This window comes from Amblyomma mixtum, chromosome 3 (genome assembly GCF_055824585.1).
Source record: "Amblyomma mixtum isolate Tamu chromosome 3, ASM5582458v1, whole genome shotgun sequence".
Lineage (NCBI taxonomy): Eukaryota > Metazoa > Arthropoda > Arachnida > Ixodida > Ixodidae > Amblyomma > Amblyomma mixtum.
This window is the reverse complement of record NC_143014.1, coordinates 157408056-157430031: the sequence shown is the minus strand read 5'-3', so window position 1 is coordinate 157430031 and position 21976 is coordinate 157408056. Positions and strand designations below refer to the sequence as shown.

General features: G+C 49.0%; 1 protein-coding gene across 14 annotated transcripts in view; it reads left to right on the top strand.

The window, feature by feature from the left end:
• The window catches only part of LOC149352481 (voltage-dependent calcium channel type A subunit alpha-1-like), a 501434-nt gene that overhangs the window by 470246 nt on the left and 9212 nt on the right, over nt 1–21976 (top strand). For 12 of the 14 annotated variants that reach the window (XM_089581672.1, XM_089581660.1, XM_089581669.1 and 9 more), the window contains 8 exons: nt 3423–3573; nt 5658–5785; nt 5862–5958; nt 6297–6402; nt 8164–8268; nt 8852–8961; nt 9980–10015; nt 14930–15081. In XM_089581672.1, coding sequence (XP_089437798.1) covers nt 3423–3573; nt 5658–5785; nt 5862–5958; nt 6297–6402; nt 8164–8268; nt 8852–8961; nt 9980–10015; nt 14930–15081 — 885 coding nt within the window. The remainder of the gene's footprint in view (nt 1–3422; nt 3574–5657; nt 5786–5861; nt 5959–6296; nt 6403–8163; nt 8269–8851; nt 8962–9979; nt 10016–14929; nt 15082–21976) is intronic. The other 2 variants (XM_089581663.1, XM_089581671.1) reach the window with 2 other exon arrangements.

Here is a 21976-nt window from a genome sequence, read left to right as displayed (position 1 = left end):
GCCACACTTTTCGTTTTGAGCGGCTGCGTTCCACAACCATGGCCAGGCGCCGGTCAAGGAACCACCCACATTCCGCGTGAGCACAGACGCAACATCCGAGCTTCCACCACCATTTGCGCTACAGAAGCATCCTGCCAGGTCCGTAAACGTGAGGAACCCCATCTACAAAGGTACCGCAAGAGCAGACCAGTGCTCTCCTAGTCTCAGCTTAGCATACCTACGGGTTAATTAGCTATAGTATCTTACCTAACACTCTCCTGACATCCTTCGCCCCCCACGAAGACCGTAGTGTCAAGCGCTGTCCCGATCCCGTGGTTCCCACGCGCGAAAGGACTGGTGAACGCGCTCACTGCACCAAGCCTTATTTGGCGTCAACAGTGGCACGCGGTTGTTTTCCATTGAACCCGAGACCAGCATGGCACGAGTGGGTCTGCAAGCGGCCCCTTTAGAAGCAACGCATCCGTTTCTGACCCAGCCAGAAAGAAACTTGCTGACGTGGAGCTTTGTAATAGCGCTAATAAACCCAGCTACAGGGACGACAAAAATTAATGCTCGTTTATTTTTCAAACGCAGTTGTAATTAACAATGTCAAAAATTCCAGATTCGTATACCCAACCAGAATTTTTCTTTCTTTTTTTTTTTAGCTCGCCGCTGAAATTCCTGAAAACTGCTATTGCTTCCAGACACCGAAGAAATGATGCAGAGTCCGCCTCTGTTCTAATTCAGCTAACGCCGTAAACACTGCGTAGTCACGGCAGGAGTCATTTTCAGAGTGCAATAACCGCCCAACAAATTCTTCACTTTGAGCACCGAATTTGGACAACGAAACTGAGCACGCGTTCGCTGGTCTGGCCTTAAACCTGTATCATAGGTTGAGTGGACGTGTGCTCAATCTTACCGTTTTTAATATTATGAATTGTTCGCGAAATTGTATTATTAATTCCTGTTTTCCTTTTTCTTCGCATAATTTAGCAATTTCAACGCGTACCAGCGCAGGCAGGGCGAGTACCAGTACAAGAACACCCTGTACTGTCGTTTTAATACGTACCAGAAAGCAGATTTTCTAGATTGTCATTAAATTTCTCTTACCGGTTTAATCACTGCAGATTTTGTGTCACCAGAAGGCACGCGAAAAGCGTCAGAGTGCGTGCTGCCTTTCACGCTACGAAATAATTCGCCCTGATTTGTTTCAAGACACTGACCCGTCGTTTTGAGATCAATAGCCCCTCGTAATTGGCCTCAATTAGGCTACCGCAGCGCATTATCACTTAGAAAAAATCAACGCTCGTACTCATGTGCAAATTAATATCCTGACGCGACATTTAAGCCCAAATATCGCTGTTCTTAAAGTATTTTTATTGCATAGAGTCGTTTATAGAGCTTCACAAACTTTTAAATAACTTGTCTTTCTGCGCGTGCATACATGACGGGGCTGGAAAGCCACAACGACGAAGCCCACGTCGACAGGAATCAAAGGAGCAGCCTGCACACGGCTGCTGTTTTCAATTCCCGCCAGTCAGCACAGCTTTGCTGAGCACACCCCCTGTTTGTGCAGGAAAGCTTATCCCCAAAGTAACCGAATAAACTGTATTCAATTTGTGGCTATCGGCGCCAGCCCCATTCTGATCGCGCCACATCCGCTCGCAGTGACGCTGCTGGAGCACAAACGTGAGGTAGCTCCCACCAGCACCAGCAAATGCGGCTCGTCTTTCAGTTGGTCTTTCTCCTCGAAAGAGGTGAGCTTTTACGCTCCCAATGCGGTTTCCGTCCGAAACTCGCCCCCTTTCTGCCGCGCGTGGGAACACGGATCGGCTCGTCGTCCACGGACCCGTTAGGCGTCCAGCGCCCTCGCTGTAGGATCCGCATTGTCCACGCCGCAGGGTCCCAGGACATCTCAAGCCAGGCCGCCGTTGTCCCGCCAGAAGCGGGAAAACGCCGTCGGCCCGCGGCCCGGGCTGCATGCTTCCCGGGCCTGCCCTTGAGATGTCCATCCCGCGAGTAGGCTCACGGGACTCCCAGAGCGAGCAGTGCGCGCGTTAGTTGCACTAGGCCCCCGCCCCCTAGGATGGGACACGATCATGTCTGCCCCCAGCGGCTCAGGCCCTCGACACCGCTTGAGCTTTGCTGCGCATGCCTTTCTGCTTCGTGCCTGGCTCACACCTCTGGCTGTCCACTGCACCCTGCTTAGCATGAACCACGCACACGGCTTTCTGCACCCATGCACTGGCACAAACACGGGCGTGCGCTTTCGGGGAGCCTCTCTTCTCACATCCGAGCGGCTTCGCGACTGGCCTACTTGCCCAGAGCGACACCGGTGCCCACTGCGTGCTTCCGGGTGGCGCCCGGGCGTGAGAGTGGCTCCTCGGACGCGCCGCCGTACTGCACATACTGGCCACATAGAATACTCGCATTTACAAAGCGCATTGTGTGGCAGCGCCGTGAGCAGCGCGGTGGTGTGGCACATTTCGGCGCTGTATTCCTGTTCTCCCGTATCGTGGGCGCAAAACACCTGATCAGGTGCTTCAGGTTGTCTTCTCTTCGTTTGTTTCAGTACCTGAGACGTGCAGTTGTTTCAAAACACGTTATCATTTGGGAAACGGAGGTCGCTATTCACTCCGTGTGATATTAAGAGCTCAGTGCCGTACATGCACCCCACATAACTGCGCTGTCACTGCGTCTGCACGAGTGAACACGCGCAACTTGTGACCATGCTTACTAACCAACCCCAAAATTTAAAAAAAAAGGCGCTCAAAAATTCAGGTATACCTGAGCCCCCTCTGGCGCACATTTGACGCCCCTTTGAAATTCTTAATTTCACCGAGTTTTTGTTTCTATTATAAAGTGAAGTGAAGATAGTTTGCGTGCTTTCGCATTTTCATTTCAAATGAAAGCATGCAGCTCAAAGCTATAGCACAGCAGGCCGACAGTAATTGCTTGGACAGCATTAAAAAAAATCTTTGTTTCTTGCACAGCGTCCTTCTGGCAATTATACTGAAACCACAGTGTTATATAATCAAATTTGGAGCATATACGGCTTTACTCGATGGGTACAGAGGCGTTTTCTGCTTTAGACGAGCGCCACGCACCTTCAGCTACGTGAAACTCTCGTCAAAAATAAACTTGCTACCCGGTTTGCCTTTGGGCTCCACCTTACTGCTTCGCCAGCTCCCCAAATTTCTCATGGTCGCGGTAAACACTCTTTCCAACCGCTTCGGAGCCTAGAAGTGGCAGGAAGCAATGCCCCAAGAGCTTCGCGGCCGAGCAGCAAACCCGGGTGGCCTATTTATTTTTGTCGAAAGGTTTAAGTGTGGGACGTTAAGCGCGAACAGCCAGCACAATTCGAGGGAGAGGCTTCGACGTGTCATAGTGCCGGGCGCCTCTTCGCCGGCCTAACGCTTGCCCTTACCGCGCTGCCTGTCCAGATGCGCCACTGGCGAAGCGTGGCAAGCTATCATGATGGCTTGCGTAAAGGGTCGCCCCTGTGACCCGCTTTCCAAGAAGGATAAACCCGAGTGCGGCAGCAACATGGCCTACGCCTACTTTGTCAGCTTCATCTTCTTCTGCTCTTTCTTGGTAAGTTCTCTTCTTACCCTTTCTTTCGCGCCCTTCATTCTTATTTGCCTATAAACAAAGTATTGTCGTCCGTGATGCAGCTTTACAATTTACCTTGTGGCCACTGATGAGAGAATGAATGAGTCAGTGATCCGGCTTCTGAATAAAAACAGGAGAATAAAAAATGGCTGGCGGATTAGCATTGCTAAGCACGAAATGTGCGAAAGCACTTTTTTTGCAGGTGGACACCACTTCCACGTACCTCAAAGCGCGATTGAGGTGTCAACTGACTGAGGGAGCCAGTTATGCGCCTTTCCTTTCCTTAAAATCAGCGGAGTCTAAATCTTCCTCTAGTTTTGAGAAAACGAAAGGCGCATAACTGCCTAAATTTGCAGGTTATGCCACCGCCTACGCATAGCGCGATTGAGGTGTCCACTGACCACGTGAGCCGTTACACTTCCTACTCAGAGGTTTAACACAGACACCGCTGAAACCCGGGGAGTACGGCTAGAAGTGCCTTCGCTCTAAAAACAATGGAGCTGTTTGTCTGTCTGAGTGTGGGCGTTCTGCATAGTACAGACGTAAACCGCCGCTATCGCTGCGCACCACTTCATCTTCATTTAGTAACGATACCTATAACTTCATCAGCGCACGTGACTGAAGCTAGTACACCATGGAGGAAGGAAAGAACTCAGGAGAGACGGTTACGTAGCATTTTTTAAAGCCGGCTCCACGTGACACGTGACAGAAGCATACAGTCGTTCGCGCACACTCACCCCCTCACCGATATGCACTTTGCTACTCGCTTAATCACTCTCACTTATTTAGTGCCTTTCTAATCACACACATACTCTCTGGCATACAGTCTCCTATAAATCCCCGCTTTAAGCAAGCCGTACTAACGTGTCTGCGTGGCCTAGGAGTAGCGTGTCTGACTCACAATACAAAAGTCAGGGGCTCGAGTCCTCGCTAATTACCCCAATTTTCGTTATATTGGGTAATGACGTTTGAATCATGTTGCTATCTTGTAATCGCAGTTTATGTAATCTTTTAATCGCTTTTCAATTCAACCGCTCCACATGTGACGTCAAATCTTTTCGACCAATCCGGAGTTTCCCGACATAATAACGCCAGACGCCGGCGACGCGACACCGCATTTTCCGCTGAACGGGAACCTTAAAGCTGTCACTTTAGAACCATGTTTCCAGCGAAGGTATACAGTCCTTGCGGCTAGAATAAGCAACACACTGCGCACAGTTCCTATTTTATAAATGGGAAATGCGAGAAAAACAGCGCTTAGAATGCAGGCACAGAAGAAGGTGCGAAAGGACAGTGAACGTTTTGGACGCTTAAATGCGGCCCAGAGTGGTCCCTCCTCCTCACTGTCGCAGTGCCTGTGTTCACAGCGCTGTTTCCCGACTTTCTTCAGACCATGAATCAACCAGCCGGATTTAGCCATCTTCATCAGTCGCTCTCTCATTTTGTTACAACAGGATATCGTCTGTGTGCAAGTTTATATACAGGTGGTATATCTGGCAGAGATGTGGCTTAGGGACAGAACTGCAGCTAACGTGCGATGGTGACGAGAAAAGAGGTGGTGGATGTACAGAATGTTTGGCAGCAATAAACGACGGTGTATTTTTATATCTTTCGGCTACACCCATGGATACACTTAACGACGCAAGTTATCATACTTCTGCTTCTTCGAGGGCCAGTATCTGCGGACCGTTGCATATACTAATTTCTTCACAGCATAACAGTGCATCGCTGCTTGTCGATCCGCACATTGGGAAGCATCTGATAGTGCCTACGCCCATCCCTCGCTTACTTGAGTAGCATTTAATTTTGAATTCGATTCGGATTAGATGGCGAATCAAACGACTTTAAATTCCAAATGACACTGAGTGGAGTAGGTTGTGTGTGGAAGGAAACATGCAGTTTCTCTAGACCTGAAGGAATAACGCCAGCTTTCGCATGTCATGCACCCTTTTTTAGGACTTGCTACCAACGTCTTCTGTGCGTTACAGTGTGTTACGTGTTCAACAATGTGTGTGCGGTGATGTGTGCGGGGGAAGAAACGAACACGACTCGCTTGGTTGTTCCAGATGCTCAACCTGTTTGTCGCCGTCATTATGGACAATTTCGACTACCTGACGCGCGACTCATCCATTCTCGGGGCCCACCATTTAGACGAGTTTATACGGGTCTGGGCCGAGTATGACCCGAATGCCACGTGAGTCGCCGCCTCCGCACGCTGTAGCGTCTTCGGCTGAGGTGACATTGGTCGCTTACGACGTTTCTCCACGCAGGGGCTATATTCACTATACGGAAATGTATGACATGTTGCGCAACATGGACCCTCCCCTGGGTTTCGGGAACAAGTGCCCTTACCGACTGGCTTACAAGGTGAGCGCCAGGCAACACCAATACACGCGTCCTGTGGCAGGCTTTGAATTTGCGTGCCAGCGGATTCGCAAAGGAAAGCTTTTCACACACGAGAAGAAATGCATAAAAAAGAACCAACCCACCTTGCGAATACTGGCTGTGAAAATACTTTGACCAGCGTTTGTTATACCTGGGACATCGAAAAGATGCACCAACGAAGCTTGCTGACCTGTCCTGCAAACATGTCATTTGTGCTGGGGATACTAGGAAGGCCAAAAACCTGTACCACCTGTTGTTCTTGTTTTAATCATGCAACGACGTGGCACTAATTTGTTTTTCTTATTTTTTTTTTTACTTAGAAACTGATTCGTATGAACATGCCTGTGACTGAAGAAGGAAAAGTGAACTTCAGCACTACATTGTTTGCACTTATTCGAGAAAATCTGAGCATCAAAATGAGACCAGGTAAGGCAACTGCAGGAGTGGGTTAGCACGAACTCTCTCTACAGCAACGAGAACATCACTCTTTCTCATTGGGCTTGCTTCGTACTTATTTTCGGATGTGCGCATGTGAACTTTCAGTTTACAACCTCCTCATCCGAAGGTTCCTTTTTAGTTTTTCACGAGCGCTCATGTAATCACAACCAGTTCGTTAAGGTTACTCGTGCCCTGTGCAATTAGTTTAAATATAAAATGGAACAGTCACTTTGCGCGCAAGTACTAATTCTGTCGTTATTTCTGCATTGAAGTTGAAAATGTTTGTGTCGTTCGTCCGGAAGGAAACTATTTAGAAAGACCTGGAAGATGCTTGCCGCTCATACCTAACGAGCAATCATTGTTTGAATGCTCACAGTGTGCTTCCTTTGTTATTTGTGATAGATTATGCAGTTACGCACTGTGACGTAGGTGTGCCACAGGAGAGCATGCGCCAGTTTTGTGCCTGTGTTGCTATCACCGGTTGTGGTGATAACTGGCCACCGCCGTAGCTATTTAAGCAGTCGTATTCTTTCAATAGAGCGCTTTTGATTCTGCGCAGTGTGACTCACGCGTCAGTCTGTTACATTATTACTGATGCTTACACTTCCGGTTATCAGACTGCATATTCAGCGAACTGTACTGCGGGCAATGGACATGAAATGACTCCCTTTTCGCGCATTCAAAACCCAGTATTTAAACCAGGTGGCTTGTTTGTGCCTCAGGTTTGCTCACATGTGGCAATTCGCATACTAGCCAGCATTTTATTTCACGATGGCACGATCGCAAGAAAAGCAAGATTTGTTTACTGCTAATACAAAAGCACAATAATTGCACACCCGGAAAGGATTCCCAGGAGAGTAATCAAATGAGAGCATCCTCTGCAAGTAAATAATGCAATCTACGATAAATAATGCCTCTGCAAGTAATCAGTAAATAATAAAAAACGCTCACTAAAAAAAATACAACAATGAAAATAAACGGTCGTGAGTTGGCAGTCTCACATTAGAAAACAAAAAACGAGGACGAACAAAAAAAGAGAGAGAAAAACAAGCTGTTTCTGCATCATGCAGGCACAGTTTTACTAGCCAAATCTCGATAATTGAAACTCGAAGGAAACCGAAAATTTGTTGGAATTACGCGGTACTCGAAATGACGAGAGCCTTTTCAGTGCACTTGATGTTGACAGGAGCAAAGCATTAGTTTGAACAAAACTGTGGTTCGAATTAAACGAGTTTGGATTGACGGAGGTCCACTTAACGAAACAACAATGACATAAAGAGCTTTTAAACCGGCAGTGCACTGATTAATGCCGATGGCTATTGAATTCAAACTTTCTAAAGCCATGTTATAATTGGCTCTTTTTTTTTTCATAACTTGTCCTTGCTATCAGTAAAATTAACAACTTACCGATAATGCGAACACATATTTTTTTTGCGTATGCTGTTGTAACTCTGCGCCTTGTCATGCGATGAGAATTGTCACTAAGCGGTGCAACGTACCTTTCAAAAACAGAGATGGCGTTTCCTGCTGGATTAGTGAGCCACAAACACGTGTCGACTTATTGCCCAGAAGTTTGAATTATCCTCGTCTCGTTTAAAGGAAAAGTAAAACTCAGAAACAATGCCACCATTCGCTCATTCGTCGACAACTTTTCACATTCCGCGCAACCACGGGGGTTCCTGCCCTTTGGCACCCTCGACTGTTGTCCGGGCATTCTTTTCGCTTACGAGTGGCCCGTGCCTCTTGCAGCAGAGGAAATGGACCAGGCAGACAAGGAGCTCAAGGAGACCATCCGGAAGTTGTGGCCGCTGCACGCGCGCAAAGTCACAGACAAATTCATGCCACCTGATTCCGGTGAGTGAGTTTTCTAGGAGGCACCGGCGGTGGCCGTTGCGCCCCCCGGCCTTCCATATGCAGTGTACGATGAGCACGCGACCGACCGCTGTACCACAGCAACTGCTGGAACGCTATAGTACACCGTTATCGCGCTACCGTTACTGTCACTGCGCCAACCAGCAACCAGCTGCGCATGCGCGCAGCACATGTGTCGCAGGCGGCCGCTGGAAGCAGCGACAGTAGATGTACACGCATAACTAGAGAGTTTTAACTGATTACAGGCGGATATTAACTGCACACGTACATCGCGCGCATGCGCAGTTCCTTGGAGTCGGTGATGGCAGCAGTAGGACGGTAGAGGTTTATTAACTTCGCATGCTCGTGGTACACGCGTGTGACTACAGCCAGACGGTAGCGGTCAGGGCAGCAATTTGCATTGACGGTATATTGAAACTCCCACTCTGCAGTATATCTGTGGCGCGATTGTGTAGCGCATGTTGCAGCTGGCATTCAGAGTGCAAGAGTTCCTCTTTGCATAATCTTGTGGAATACTCTTTTCTTAATGCACCCTGTCATTTTCTCTCTCTCTCTCCCTTTCTAGAATTGGGAGCAGGCAGGCTAACTGTCGGCAAAATCTATGGTGGTCTCCTAATTCTTGAAAACTGGAGAACCACGAGATTCGGACAAGCTCCTGGAGCAGGGAGTCTGACGGTGAGAATACCGAAGTTTGATTAATGCGGTTTTTTGCCATACAAATGCAAAAACAGTCTTGTAACGCAAATCCTTCTAGAGCTTAAGGTCAGAGGCTGTACGCAAAAGTCCTTCCTACACTGGTTTACTAATTATTGCGGTTGTGTGTAAGAAGTTACATTTTAAATGTCACATCAAATTTTCTGATAGCTTGTGCGATATACACGAATATATCCTTAGTGTTCGCACTAATCACTCGTACCGTGGGCCTTCCCAGAAAAAATTCGATGCGCAAAGTTGAAGTTTCGTGCCCACACTTGTGCCTGCTGCGCCCGGTGATATAGCTTGCTATAGTTACCTTTTTCTTCAGTGTCGTAGATCATTCAATGTATACATAAAAACCGGTAAATGACGACAATAATTCATTTACGTGAAAAGAATGCAATTTTCTCACCAGATTAGAGTAACGTTCACCTAGACAGGTGTTTATTTTGAAGCGCGTTCATTACATGGCATTTACTCTTTTTTGTGTGTCGTTACGATGAAAGTGCATGAAAGAGTATCACGTGCTTGCTGTGCTGGCGCCATCTTTTTTTTAAAACATACAGTTACAGCCCCGACCATCGGCCAGTGAGCTGAAGCGTCAGATGACGTAAGAACCTCGCGATTCCGTGCCTCGCTCCATGTCTCGCGCCCCCGCAACGGCAAAGCTTCAGCGTCTCGCTATGAGCACAAGCACGGATCGCCAGGAACGGGGCAGGGCCCCCTGCCTAACTCCGCAAAAGAAAAACCGTAGCGCCCGGCTACTCTTACACCATGGCGGCTTGCAGCTGCGCGCTCAGCCGCCGACGGCGCAGCGCGAGAGCCTAAAACGGAGGAGGCGCACGTGCACGGGGCGCCCTAGCGCGCCTTGCCCGTCCGTGTGGTGTACAGTCGTCGCTTTGTGCTTGGTTCGCTGCTCTTGTTGCCTCGTTGTGCGTCTTTGCCCGAATGCCTCTGTAGTGGATCAATGTGGGCTCTCTGTGTTTCTTGTTTGCAGGAAAAGGCGAGTCCGCCATCGCCGCCAGATTCTCCGGTAGTATAGATATTGTTGCTCTTTTCCTCGCTAAAAAACGCCCCAGTGTCTATAGTGTGTTGTCGCACCCCGCTGCGGCTGGGCCCAGCAATTTCGCCCGGCTGATCCGGGCCCTGGAGGCCTGGCCTGGCGGGCGAGCCGCTTGTCCCAGCCGCAGCGGAGTGGAGCAGGCTGTGCCTCCATGTTGGCTGTGACGCTTGTCCAAAGTGGAGTGTCTACGTCAGCTGAATGCAGCCGAGACTGTGTCCGGCGCCCGTGTAGCACGGCAGACTGTCCTTCCTCGTCGATACGAACGGCATTGTGTCCTGCCGCACGGTCGCCGGAAGTGTGTCAGGTAGCGTCGTTAATTGTTGCCGAAACACACATCTTGCATGAATGTTAAATCCCATGCTGTTCGATGTGGTCCAATATGGCGGTGCTGGTAGGCAAAATAAGTATGAAGCACATACGTTTTACTCTTTGAAGCAAGGCAGGTCCTTAACGTGAGAAAGAATAAATGCACTCCCTGATTGTAAAGTTCGCTGTCTATAGTACTGGCGTGCTGGAGAATGCACTCGCGAAGAATGCTGGGAATAGCAACCACTATATTTGAGGGCGGTTGCGGACGTTTCTCACGCAGTATGCACTCGGCGCTAGGTAACGGCAAACTGAGCAAACAGCATTGAGCAAACGGCAGAACAAGCAGTACCTGAGAAGTAGTAGCTGACTCAAGAAACTAGTTTTCATTAGCGCAGTGAGTCAGGAAGAGAGTAAGTAAGCGACTTTTTGCAGTTCTCATTTGTTTCAAGCTTCTTCGTTCACATAGCAGCACAGATTAGCTGAAGCTGACCTTTGCATAGTTACATCGCGTACAAGGACTCTAAGATTTAATTGCAGGACTGGTTGCCCCCATAATAGTGACAGAGTTTCACGCATGAATTCCAAGTATGTCCATAGCGTTTCCATCCGCAGCGACCGTGATGTCAAAAGTTGCACTTAAACGACGTCTACGGCGTGGAACGTCGTGATAGGCACTGCTCGATCAGTCATACTCTGCGACTTTTAAAGCCTTTTTGTTCCAGTTTGTCCGTATGCTGTCTAGGTCTTCGGCATCTATTTAATGACGAGCATACATTGACGCCTCGGGCCGGTTTGGCAATCATACTCCAGCACTCGAACCAAAGCCGTCTCCGTGAGTGCATTTTCGAGCACGGCATCAAGATCTACAGTTAACGTTCGAAAGTGCGCCGTCATCATTCGGTGTTGCATTTATGTTAACTGTTGTTTGGCCTGTATATGTGGGTGTGCGCTGATTGGGCCCGACAGTGTCCTGTGCTGGTGGTGGAAAGGCGTTGTGGGAAAAAAAAAGTGTCTGTAGTGCAGCTCTAAAAGCAACAGCCAGGTGTCCCTGTAAAAAAAAGAATGTATTTATGTATGCTTAGGAGTTATGGTAAATCGGTAACACTGAAAAGGCCCTGCTGTCTATCAGCTAGAAGAGTGTAGGGACCACGCAGCAACATTGGGCGCACCTTGCCTTCGGACGACAGGTGTAGATAGCGTGTCTAGATAGATAGTGAGTAGCCTTGCCGTAGAAACCGGCCGCAGCGGCGCGGCGGCCGGGGGTGCGGCGCTCGAGTCGCCGCGGCCCCGGCCTCCGCGCCCGGCCCCGTTGCTCGGCCCGGTAGAGGGAGAGAGAGAATAGCGGAGTGCGCCCTCCTCCTGCCCTCCGAGGAGTGGGGCACCCGCAGTGCTAGTGCAGTGCACTCTGGCCACGCGGTGTGCTCGCCGCGGGGGCGTAGCGGGCAGAGAAGGCCCCGCTCCCGGGCGAGCCCGTCTCGCCCCGGGGGCGTCGGCGAGCGGAAGTAGGGCATGCCCCCTTCTCCCGTAGCTCTAGCGTCTCTTCTTCTTTACCCTAGGGCTGCTCGTGCAGCGGTGCATGGCCCGTAGTCAGGCATGCCTGCATCTCCTAGTGCCTTGTCTTGGCGGACAGCCCTGCGTAGCCCTCTCCCGCGGGAGAAATCCCCCGTCTCTCTCCTTCCCGCTAGGCGGCGACTCGCGCGGCCCGGGCGCGCAGCTCGACCGAACACGCGTGCCTCTCGGCACGCACGGCGTTTGACTTACGACCGCGCGCCACCAGAACCGGATCACGGCCGAGAGCTGCCGTTCTAAGTCAAATGCCGGCCCGAATGCCAGGGAGCGCGCGAGCATGCCTCATGTCAGACACACCCTTCCGAAACAAGGCGGTCGTCCAACCAGGAGCATACTTTTTACGTACGTTCTCCTTTATCAGTCGTTTATCACTCAGTACACGGTGGGGCTTTGTTTTTGTCCTTATCTTGCTTTCAACCTCACGCTCTGTTTTATATTGCCACTGAGTTGTCTTCAACACCCTGTACGAACTTTGTCTTGTGCGAAGGCTGCTTCAAACGTGGATCAAAACGATTCGGGAGCTTTGTCGATGACTTAAACAGCAGGCAGCGCGACTTCCTTCGCCTCAAGCAGCGACGCCGTGGAGGCTTCCTGTGTCGCAAGAAGATGAAAAGAAAGAGTGGGCGCTCGTTACCCGGTAGTAGCTGACCATCGGCCTCAAGTCCGTCTCGTGTGAAGCAGCCTTCATGCTCCGCTGCACGCACTGACCAACGCAGCGCTGTGAATCCTACCGTTCCTCGCCCTAGCTCTCTGCACTACAGGCCATTTTGATGCACACCAAACGATTTCGAGGACTGCAAGCGTCGGTAGTCTGCACAGCGCTGCCAGCCGCTAGGCGCTTCGAAAGAAGCCTCTGAAAAATGACTCATTTGCACAACAAGTCATGAGCTGTTCAGGGGGTCAGACACTCCATAGGAACTTATAAGCTGGTCATTTCGTGGCATATTCCCACTTAACTGGGCCATGACTATTATGCCAGAGGCTTAAATAAAGCGTCATTCGCAGGGACGTCGAAAGTAACATGTCATTTGAGGCAGCTATGCGGATATAGATTTGTGAAGAAAAAAAATGAAGATCTACCATAATTCGCAAAAATACAAGCCAGGTTCGAGACCTCATCGCACGAAGAGTTAGGCTACTAGGTTCAACGGCAGTTCTGTCAAGTGAGCGACGCATTAACGCGTACGTAACTCACTATCGTTGTCAGTGCACTGGTAGAAACAGAAAATTCACAAAGGTGTGGTTCTTTTTACCTCGCGAAAGTAATAACCACTGATGGTGTTCAGGGGCATAAACTTTTCTTGCACAGTCGACTTGCGAACGAAACGATGACGCCCTTGTTAACAGTTTACGAAGAAAGGAAACATCTTGTCAACAATCTTCGCTAATGGGCCTAATAAGTGACGAAACTATTTTTAGATAGTGTCTGCGACTGTTGCTGCAGCACAAGCAGTACTGGACATTTGTTAGTACAGAATCTGTAAGTCCTCGCTGAAAGGAGGTTTTCAGCGTGAAACTTTAAAATATTTTATCACGCGCAACACGTTGGTCTATTAGGTTTAGAAATTATACTGGTCCGAAAAGCCGGCATTAGCTGTTAGTGCGCATTATCACCTTTACTGGAAAATGGCGCCTCTCTGCGTAACTATTGGGAGGATTCGGTACGTTCCAGGATTGTGAACGCACGCTGTGCTGTAATTTGTCGACAGGTGAGAGCCGTTCAGCTTTAGCGAAACTCCAGAATAACAATACCTTGGCTTTCGGAGTTGTGTAAAGGTGAGGAAGACACAGCATTCATTACTCAATAGGGAAGATGACTAGAAGTGAACGCTATCGAAATGCTGGGAGCATGAAAAACAAAAACGGTCAGCGAGAGCTATTTGACGCCACTGCATTGGCTCATGACACGGGTGAGGTCGCTGAAGGCGACAACATCTCCGCAGTCTAGAGACTCCTACAGAGCTGTAAAGAAGCAGGCCTTCCTCAAGAGTATGCTCAACACTACCAAAACTTGACTCTAGCGCAAATCTGAGAGGCGCTGGAGAAAGTCGACTAGACTAGTGAGTAGTGCAGTCTCCTCACGGAGGACCTAGTGTCCGATGCCCAGGCGAGGAAACAGGAAACAAGGCGCATTCATCCCGTGTCTTCTGTAATGCTTTATTCTAATAGCTGAAAAGGCAGTCCAAACTAACTGCGTAAATGTAGTTAAAAGGCAGTGACCTGGGAAATTTCCGCCTCGATGGTGGAGGGAAACGCTTGACATCTGGATCGGACGCGTCCAGCTCTAACGAACGAAAACAGTCCCGAATCAGTGTAAGCGGGCGTCTTGGCAATTGGCGCTTAACAACCGCAGCGCAGGCGTAACGCTCGGCCAAGACGCATCCTTCAATGATAGGCCCAAAAGCACGCAGTGGTTTACTTTGCCACGGCATTGCTGCAGCGGAGCATTTATTTTCTTCGTTTGTTTGTGTTTGTGTCTCTTTGATGTGTTTGTCCAAATGGCTTTTTGTTTGTGGGACGTGCAAGCTGAACCACTGATCTGCCTTCCCCTTGATACCGTAAGTTGGCTGTTCTTTGATGCTTTGCGCATATGAACTTCTGCTATGGCGTTCCTTCGAGAAAGGGAGGTTCTTCTCAACATGAAATTCCGCTCACAAACTTCGATCCCAGACAAAGACGCCGATAGATTGAGGGGACAAGAAAATGAGACTGAAAAATTATGAAAAGAAAGCATAGAAGGCACGGGCGCAGTGGGATGCCCTTCACCCGATGGGTTGCCCCGAGCCTGGTATGGCTCCGATGCGTGGCTCATCGCCAAAGCTCCGGCATCAGTGAAGGGAAAACGAAGCGCATGAGTGGGCGCTCTTACCGGTGTACACCGGCGGCCGAGGGGAAGGCAGCGTGGCGGCGCTTGCGGCGACGGCCGCGGCCAGCGGCGGCAGCTCTATACAGCGCGTGCGTATTTCCTCGCCGGGTCCTCCGCTGCCGACGCATGCGCGGCCGCAGCGACCGTCCCTGCTCCAGCGTTTGATGGGCGCCGTGCGCAACTCCAACACCCGAGCGAGCCACGGCAGCCTGAACCAGGATGAGGCACACCTGGACGACGGACACCTGCAGCCGCCTTCCAGGCACGGCTCGCTGCACCGCTCGAGTCTCAGGTGAGCACGAGAGTCATTCGGACGGCTGGCCCGTCTTCGCACGGCAAGCGCAAATAAGATGAGGCGAACGCTTGGGGGCTTCTAGCGCGCTTCAGCACTAGGCGCCTTCTCATGACGGACGAAACCGCTGTCTAAAGTGGCGGCATTTGGCACCGAATCAAGTTTTCATAGTCCCTCTTTTGAAATTCATTCGAACCGTAGCTCAAGATCTGAAGTGTGCACCCTCTAGAACAGTGACCGACGTGTTCCTTCTCTACTCTCGCGAGAAAAAGTACACGGACTGTGAGTGTCTCAAAGTAAGTGAAATTCCTTGCAACCAAAGCACGAAGCCTGGAGCTGCAGCTGTGCACTGCGGTTTCGCATTCGCAGATTTAGGTTTCTTCACTCGATTTCAAGCTGCATGCCTTGACTGCAAAAAGGAAAAAAACCGGTTCCTAAGGGACAACAAAAACAAATAATACTTCATCGTCGAAGAAGAGTCGATTTACTTGTCTATGCGTAGTCTCCTTCGCTCTAAATTTCTTTGATCACATGACTTGCAAATCCTCGTGCGTCGCCACAGGGTGCTTGACTTGTTGCACTCGACCCACAAGCCATCGCGCTTGCAACTCACACGCTTCCAGACGTATTGGCTAGCCGATGGAATATGGTAGTGGCCATTTAGTGTTATTGGACTGTTCACACAAGGATGGCTTCGGCAGCGTTTCGACAAGCGTGCAGTTAGCGGGCCATGGCTTCTTGAGTCAAGCGGCGCTGTTCTACACTCGAAAAGCTCCCTGCATTGGCTTTGCGATCGCGCGCACTGAGTTGCAGAGCACGTTGTGCGTCGTTTAACTGTGAAAGCAGCCCAAATTCAACATTTCACCTAATTTGGCTTATTGTAGTCACCGCTGTCTACGATCCGTCGGATGTGGCGTCTTAAGTCGCGAAAGCAGAAGTTCTGGTCCGGGAGGTGAGGGGCTTTATGGCTTGCCATTGTTTATGGACCACTTTCAACGATTACCAAACCGTGTTTCGAGCTATTCCGTTGAGGGTTCAGCAGGCTTCTCTAGCAGTACATATTTTGTAAATTTTTGCGGCTGTAGTGATCTGTACACACGCGTATCTACAATCGTGCAAACTGGAACCGAAAGACGTCGAATGGTATCCCGACCTATACATTTCCATAAACTTTGCTCACCAAGAACCGACACCGACAGCAATCGCAGACCCGCTGGCAAACCACGCACACCATACAAAATGAGGGCAACGAAGTCCATGTGAGGCATCTGTGAAGCTTTGAGGCTAGGTGACATTCTGGTTTGGTTTGGTTTATGGGGTTTAACGTCCCAAAGCGACTAAGGCTATGAGAGACGCCGTTGTGGAGGGCTCCGGAAATTTCGACCACCTGGGGTTCTTTAACGTGCACTGACATCGCACAGTACACGGGCCTCGAATTTCTCCTCCAAAGAAATCCAGCCGCCGTGGCCGGGATCGAACCCGCGTCTTTCGGGCCAGCAGCCGAGCACCATAGCCACTAAGCCACCGCGGCGGCCTAGGTGACATTCTCGCTGCGGGAGAGAGGTCACATCAGAACTAAATCGATTTGCTTTCACCTTCTGGCCAGTGTTTCTCTTGCAATTTCAGCCAATTCGTTTAGCTTTGCCGGCGCCTCTGGAGTGTTTAACATGGCGCAGGTCTCGTTTGGTCCTGCCATAAAACAACAGGAATAAACACGCGTTCCCGCTTCACCTAGAGCACTCGGATCAAGCGCCGGTTTCGTCTCGGATTTTGGCCGCAGCCATTCCGCTTGCTAACAAGTTCAGCGACGGAGCGCACAGCCTCCGCAGCCATGTCGTTACGCATCCGGCTTGCAATTTCACAGATCCAATTTATTTGCTCAGTGGCGTGCGAACAACCGAGTTTTCTTATTTTCTCAAGGACACTTGTTCGCCACCGAAGGGACCTTCTCCCCATAATCAGAAATATGACGCATCCCATGTTCAAAATTTCGAAAATTATCCTCACCTAACGCGAAAGAAATCGTACACATCGTGGGCACTGCCTGAGTTCGGGAGGTTGGGCTCGTTGCGGTTCTCAGGAAGAGGGAATGCGCCAAAATTCGATGCAACGTGAACTGTGTACTTGAATATCTATCTGCCTATATCCTAAAACCGCGGCCACTCTTCCCTGTGAGGTTGACTCGGAACCTCCAAGCAGGTGTTGACACTGGGCCTTAAGGTCGTACGAATCACCCTTCGTTCCCAGTATACTGGTAACATTTAAAAAATCCCGCACTTTTCAGCCTCTAACTGGAGGGCCATCCGTGTTCCGCAAGGTAAACATGCAAGCGCTGTGCCCACAATGTTATTTTCCACGGAATATAGTTCAGAGCTTCAAACTTCTAATCATTTGCACTTATCAAAAACAGATAATTTGGCTTGTGGTGTGACCAAGAGCGAGGTAACGGACCTAGGGGAGCGGTTACTGCGTTTTAATTGTTTCTAACTCGGATGCTTCCTTACAAACCTTTAGTCTTGTTTTTTTTTTTTTTTTTTCTCGTCATGCTCTGTGAAACTGCTGATGGCGACGAGAATATCGAACAGTGGGAAAACATGTAGCTAGAATGCGTCTGGATTGCAACATAGCGATGGCGTAAGCGCACGATTCGTTCTAGGTTTGAAAAACTAGAACGTCTCGAGCTACCGCAGATTCTTGATGTCTGTGTTCTAGCGGCCGACACCAGCGTGTCTTTTCCTGGTGTATTCTACGCTTCAGTACACGAAGAAATTAATGTAAGGGATAAGGAATTCAACACATCAACCTCACCGCAGCACACATCTCAAAATATAAAGGAACAAGTCGTTCACCTTCGTATTTTGTCACTTTATGCCTGGGGCACGCAGTTTACCGGTGCGAGTGCGAAAACTGGGCTAGTCGGTAGGATGTCGTCCACTCTGGCCTTTACTAAGAACTCGCTACGACAGATCAGAAACTTCAACGAAATGGGGGAACAGTTCCACAGTTTCCCTGTTTGACTTCTGTCTTCAGAAAAAAAAAAACGAAATGCAGAAATGATCATGTGACTGAGAAGCAAGTAACGAAGAGTGTTTTTCACCTGGCAAAAACCGCTTCAGTTTATGATCAAGAAAGGTTTAGACTACGCAGGAAAAGTCTTGAAGGTAGTTATGAGAAATAAATTGCCACCTCAGGAGAATAAACATGCCTCAAAAAGGTTTTATTGCATCAGTGCGGGAACTACTTGCTGCCGTCCTTCTTCAACAGCAGCAACTGTTCGTAATTCAGTCGATGTTGTCGTGCATATGTGTAACTGCATCCTGCACTTCGCAAAGTGGTACAGGGAATCTGGTATATGCTGAGGCATTCAGCAAACTGGAGGGTTTAATGTTGTCGGCGAACTTAGTTCGCAGAGCTGGCTTAGCGGCAGAGAATCTTCCTCGTTATGCTGAAGGTTCCAAGTTTGAATCCTGGCGCTAGTGCGAACACGCTGGCTTTTATTGGTACAAGCGACCTCCGGGCAGGTGCACAGCTTTTCATGGGTGAAACGCTTGATAAATGTGCCACGGCAGGCGGTCGGTCACCTATTCGCTAATACTGGCCTGTAGAAGGCGAATGCATGTAAAGTAACAAGCGACAGGTACCCGGCCATTTGCGACTAAGCATGTGAAATCATGTGAACCCATCGGACCCGTGACGTGGCGTAGTATACAAGATGCCTTTGTCTACTAGGACCGCTGTTTGGGCCCCCGGCTGTTCGGCACTGGTTTGTTTTCTTTCCTTTTTTCGGCAGTGAGCTCCTTCTTTCTTTCTCCAGCTTATTTCAGTGCTCGAAACTCATTCACATGTATTTGAGGGCGTTCGTTACCGTTTGGGGCTATATTTAAAATGAAATGCCTCATGTTGCACCGGCCACAGTTTGAAAATACGTCACCCGTACCGGTGAACGTGTGAGGTAAAAATGACATTTTTGAAGGAAGAGAGCTTTCGCGCTATGCGAACAATTTTCTCCGGAATGTTTCTTTTCTTTCTTTAGCCGACTTTTCCTGGGTGGGTGCTTTAGCCACTAAGAAAAGCCGTCATGAAACAGAGAATACCTGCAACTTGTTAGAAAGTCTACCGTGCATTTTTCGCTTGCCTCAAGTTTTGCATTGATTCAGGCCAAAAGCAAAAGGAACAGCTGGGGATGCTAACAAGTAGTTGGCGCATATATTAACTAAGAATTTTACACAGAAATGTTTTTTTGTTAAAGTCAACTATCAACGAAGCAAGAAAAAGTAATAGGTCAGCGACAAAGGTGAGCGCGTCGGGTCCTTTGCCAACGGTGAAAATAGGCGGCGGGAGTAGGAACGCATCAACACTACCGGAACTCATGAACTCTATGCGTGACAGGGGGAGTTCATGGTTACAGCACGAGTCTGCGCAGTTATACAATGACCCTCTAACATTCATCGCACCATGGCATGCATGCGGTTTTGACGTGGCTAGTCTTGGCATCATGCACGCTAAAAAGCTCATTGTAAACTACGCCACACGAATTTCGTGGCAAGACAAGAAATTTAGGGCTCGAAAGACAGCACGTCGCGAATGCACGAAAGATTGCATTAAGCGTGCAAATAGTTTGTAGTCAGTGGCAATTTGCCGAACTTCACGTGTACGAAGCGAGTTGAGAGTCGTTACGCCAGGCTCTATAGGCTGGATAATTGATCAGACGCTGTTGGCAGCGCCGCTACATAGACGGTCTACCCTCTGCGTGGTGGGCAGTACCCGCGAGAAAGTTACGTTGCACGCACTGTAAGAACAGCTCTGTGGTCAAAACGTGGTCCTTTGTAAAATTTGTACTTTCGCGCTCGAAGTGCTCGCGGATAACAAAAAAAAAAAAAAAATGAGACCAGGTGGTCGCAACAGTTGGTTCATAAGGAACATGTGGTCCGAGGGAGTGTGCTCTATAGAGCACGTGCTGCCATCTGTGGTCATGTAGTTCTAGTGTGTCTGACAGCGGGTCCACTTCATCCCGAGAGAGAGAGCGAAAAGTCTGAGATGTTTTTTTTTACTATTGTTCTCCTTTATGACGACACATTGTGAACCTATCTTTCTATCATGACATGCATATATGTACGAGGTCTGTTAGAAAAGTATCCGACTTTATTTTTTTTTTTTTGCGAACACCTGATGGATATGAAACAAGCGGGCCTGCATCAGGCGACCTTGAACCTTCATGCGCATGCACGAATTTTTTCCCGCCTGCCGATCGCGTCAGTCGCTGGGACGCAGCATTTGAGTGAGGCAGTGTGCAGTGCTGTCGTCGGTTTTTTATTGCAAGGAAAATGGCGGAATGAAAGGAGCAGCGCTACTGCATCAAATTTTGTCATAAACTGGGCGACAGCCAAGTGGAAACCATTCGAAATATTCAGACGGCTTTCGGTGACGATGCTGTGAGCAGCACACAGATTAAGAAGTGGTACAATTGATTTAAAGATGGCCGCACATCGGTGGAGAACGAGCCACGCTCCAATCGGCCATCAACATGCCAAAATGACCAGGTCATTGCCGAACTGAACGCTGTGGTGATGCGGGACCATCGCGTGACTATCCGAGAAATTGAGGAAGAGGTGGACATGAGCAATTTCTCCGCACATTCCATTATCACTGAAGATTTGGCCATGGAGAGAGTTGCGGCGAAATTCGTGCCGAAGCTGCTCACGGTGGAGCAAAAGCAGCTTCGTGTTGAAGTCTCACAGGACATGCTGGATTCCGCAAACAGTGACCCCGACTTCATCAACATCATAATCACTGGTGACGAGTCTTGGGTGTACAGGTACGACCCGGAAACCAGGTCCCAGTCGTTACAGTGGAAGCATTCCACGTTACCAAGACTTAAGAAGGCCCGCTAAGTGCGCAGCAATGTGAAAGTGATGCTGACTGCTTTCTTTGACACCCTCTGTGTGGCAGACCACGAGTACGCACTCCACAGCGTCAAACAATGACCAAAGAGTAATACAGGGATGTCCTCCTTTGCCTACGTGATGCTGCGCGGCGCAAGAACCCGGAGTTGAGGTCAACAGGAAAGTGGCGCATCCATCACGACAATGCTCCTGCACAATCCTCGCACTTGATTCAGAATTTTTGGCGAAAAACCAGACTCCTGTAGCTCAACAGACTCCTTACTCTCCTGATATGGCCCCTGCGATTTCCGGCTGGTTCCCAAAATCAAAAGGCCATTGAAAAGAGCGCGATTTCAGACAAGGAAGAACATTATGGCTGCAACGACAGCTGAGCTAAACTCCATTCCGAAAGGGGCCTTTTCTGAATACTTCCCGCAATGGCAGCACCGCTGGGAGAAGTGTGTGGAGTCCCGAGTAGACTACTTTGAAGGTGACTAGGTTTGCAACGCTCCTGTTATGCAAGTTTTTTTTCTACGGGCAAAGGTCGGATACTTTTCTAACATACCTCGTATATGAGAGAAGCCACTCTCATATTTATAACGAGCCCATATTTCATATATATATATATATATATATATATATATATATATATATATATATATATATATATATATATATATATATATATATATATATATATATATATATATATATATATATATATATAAGTTACGTAAAAAGAGGAATATTGCTTCACATCGAAACATTTATTAGGTCGACGTTTCGGCCAGAAGCTGGCCTTCTTCGTCGACGTCGACCTTGTAAATGTTTCGATATGAAGCGATGTTCCTCCTTTTACTTAACTTATAAGCATCAGTCGAGAAAGTTATTTTCGGTTTTTCTGTTAAGTTGACACTGCTGACGTCCCGGTGATAGAGAGGCAGTTATTGTATTTTTTGCGAAACATTGTCTTTCTTGAATTTTGCGCAATATACCTGATGCAAAACTCTGCG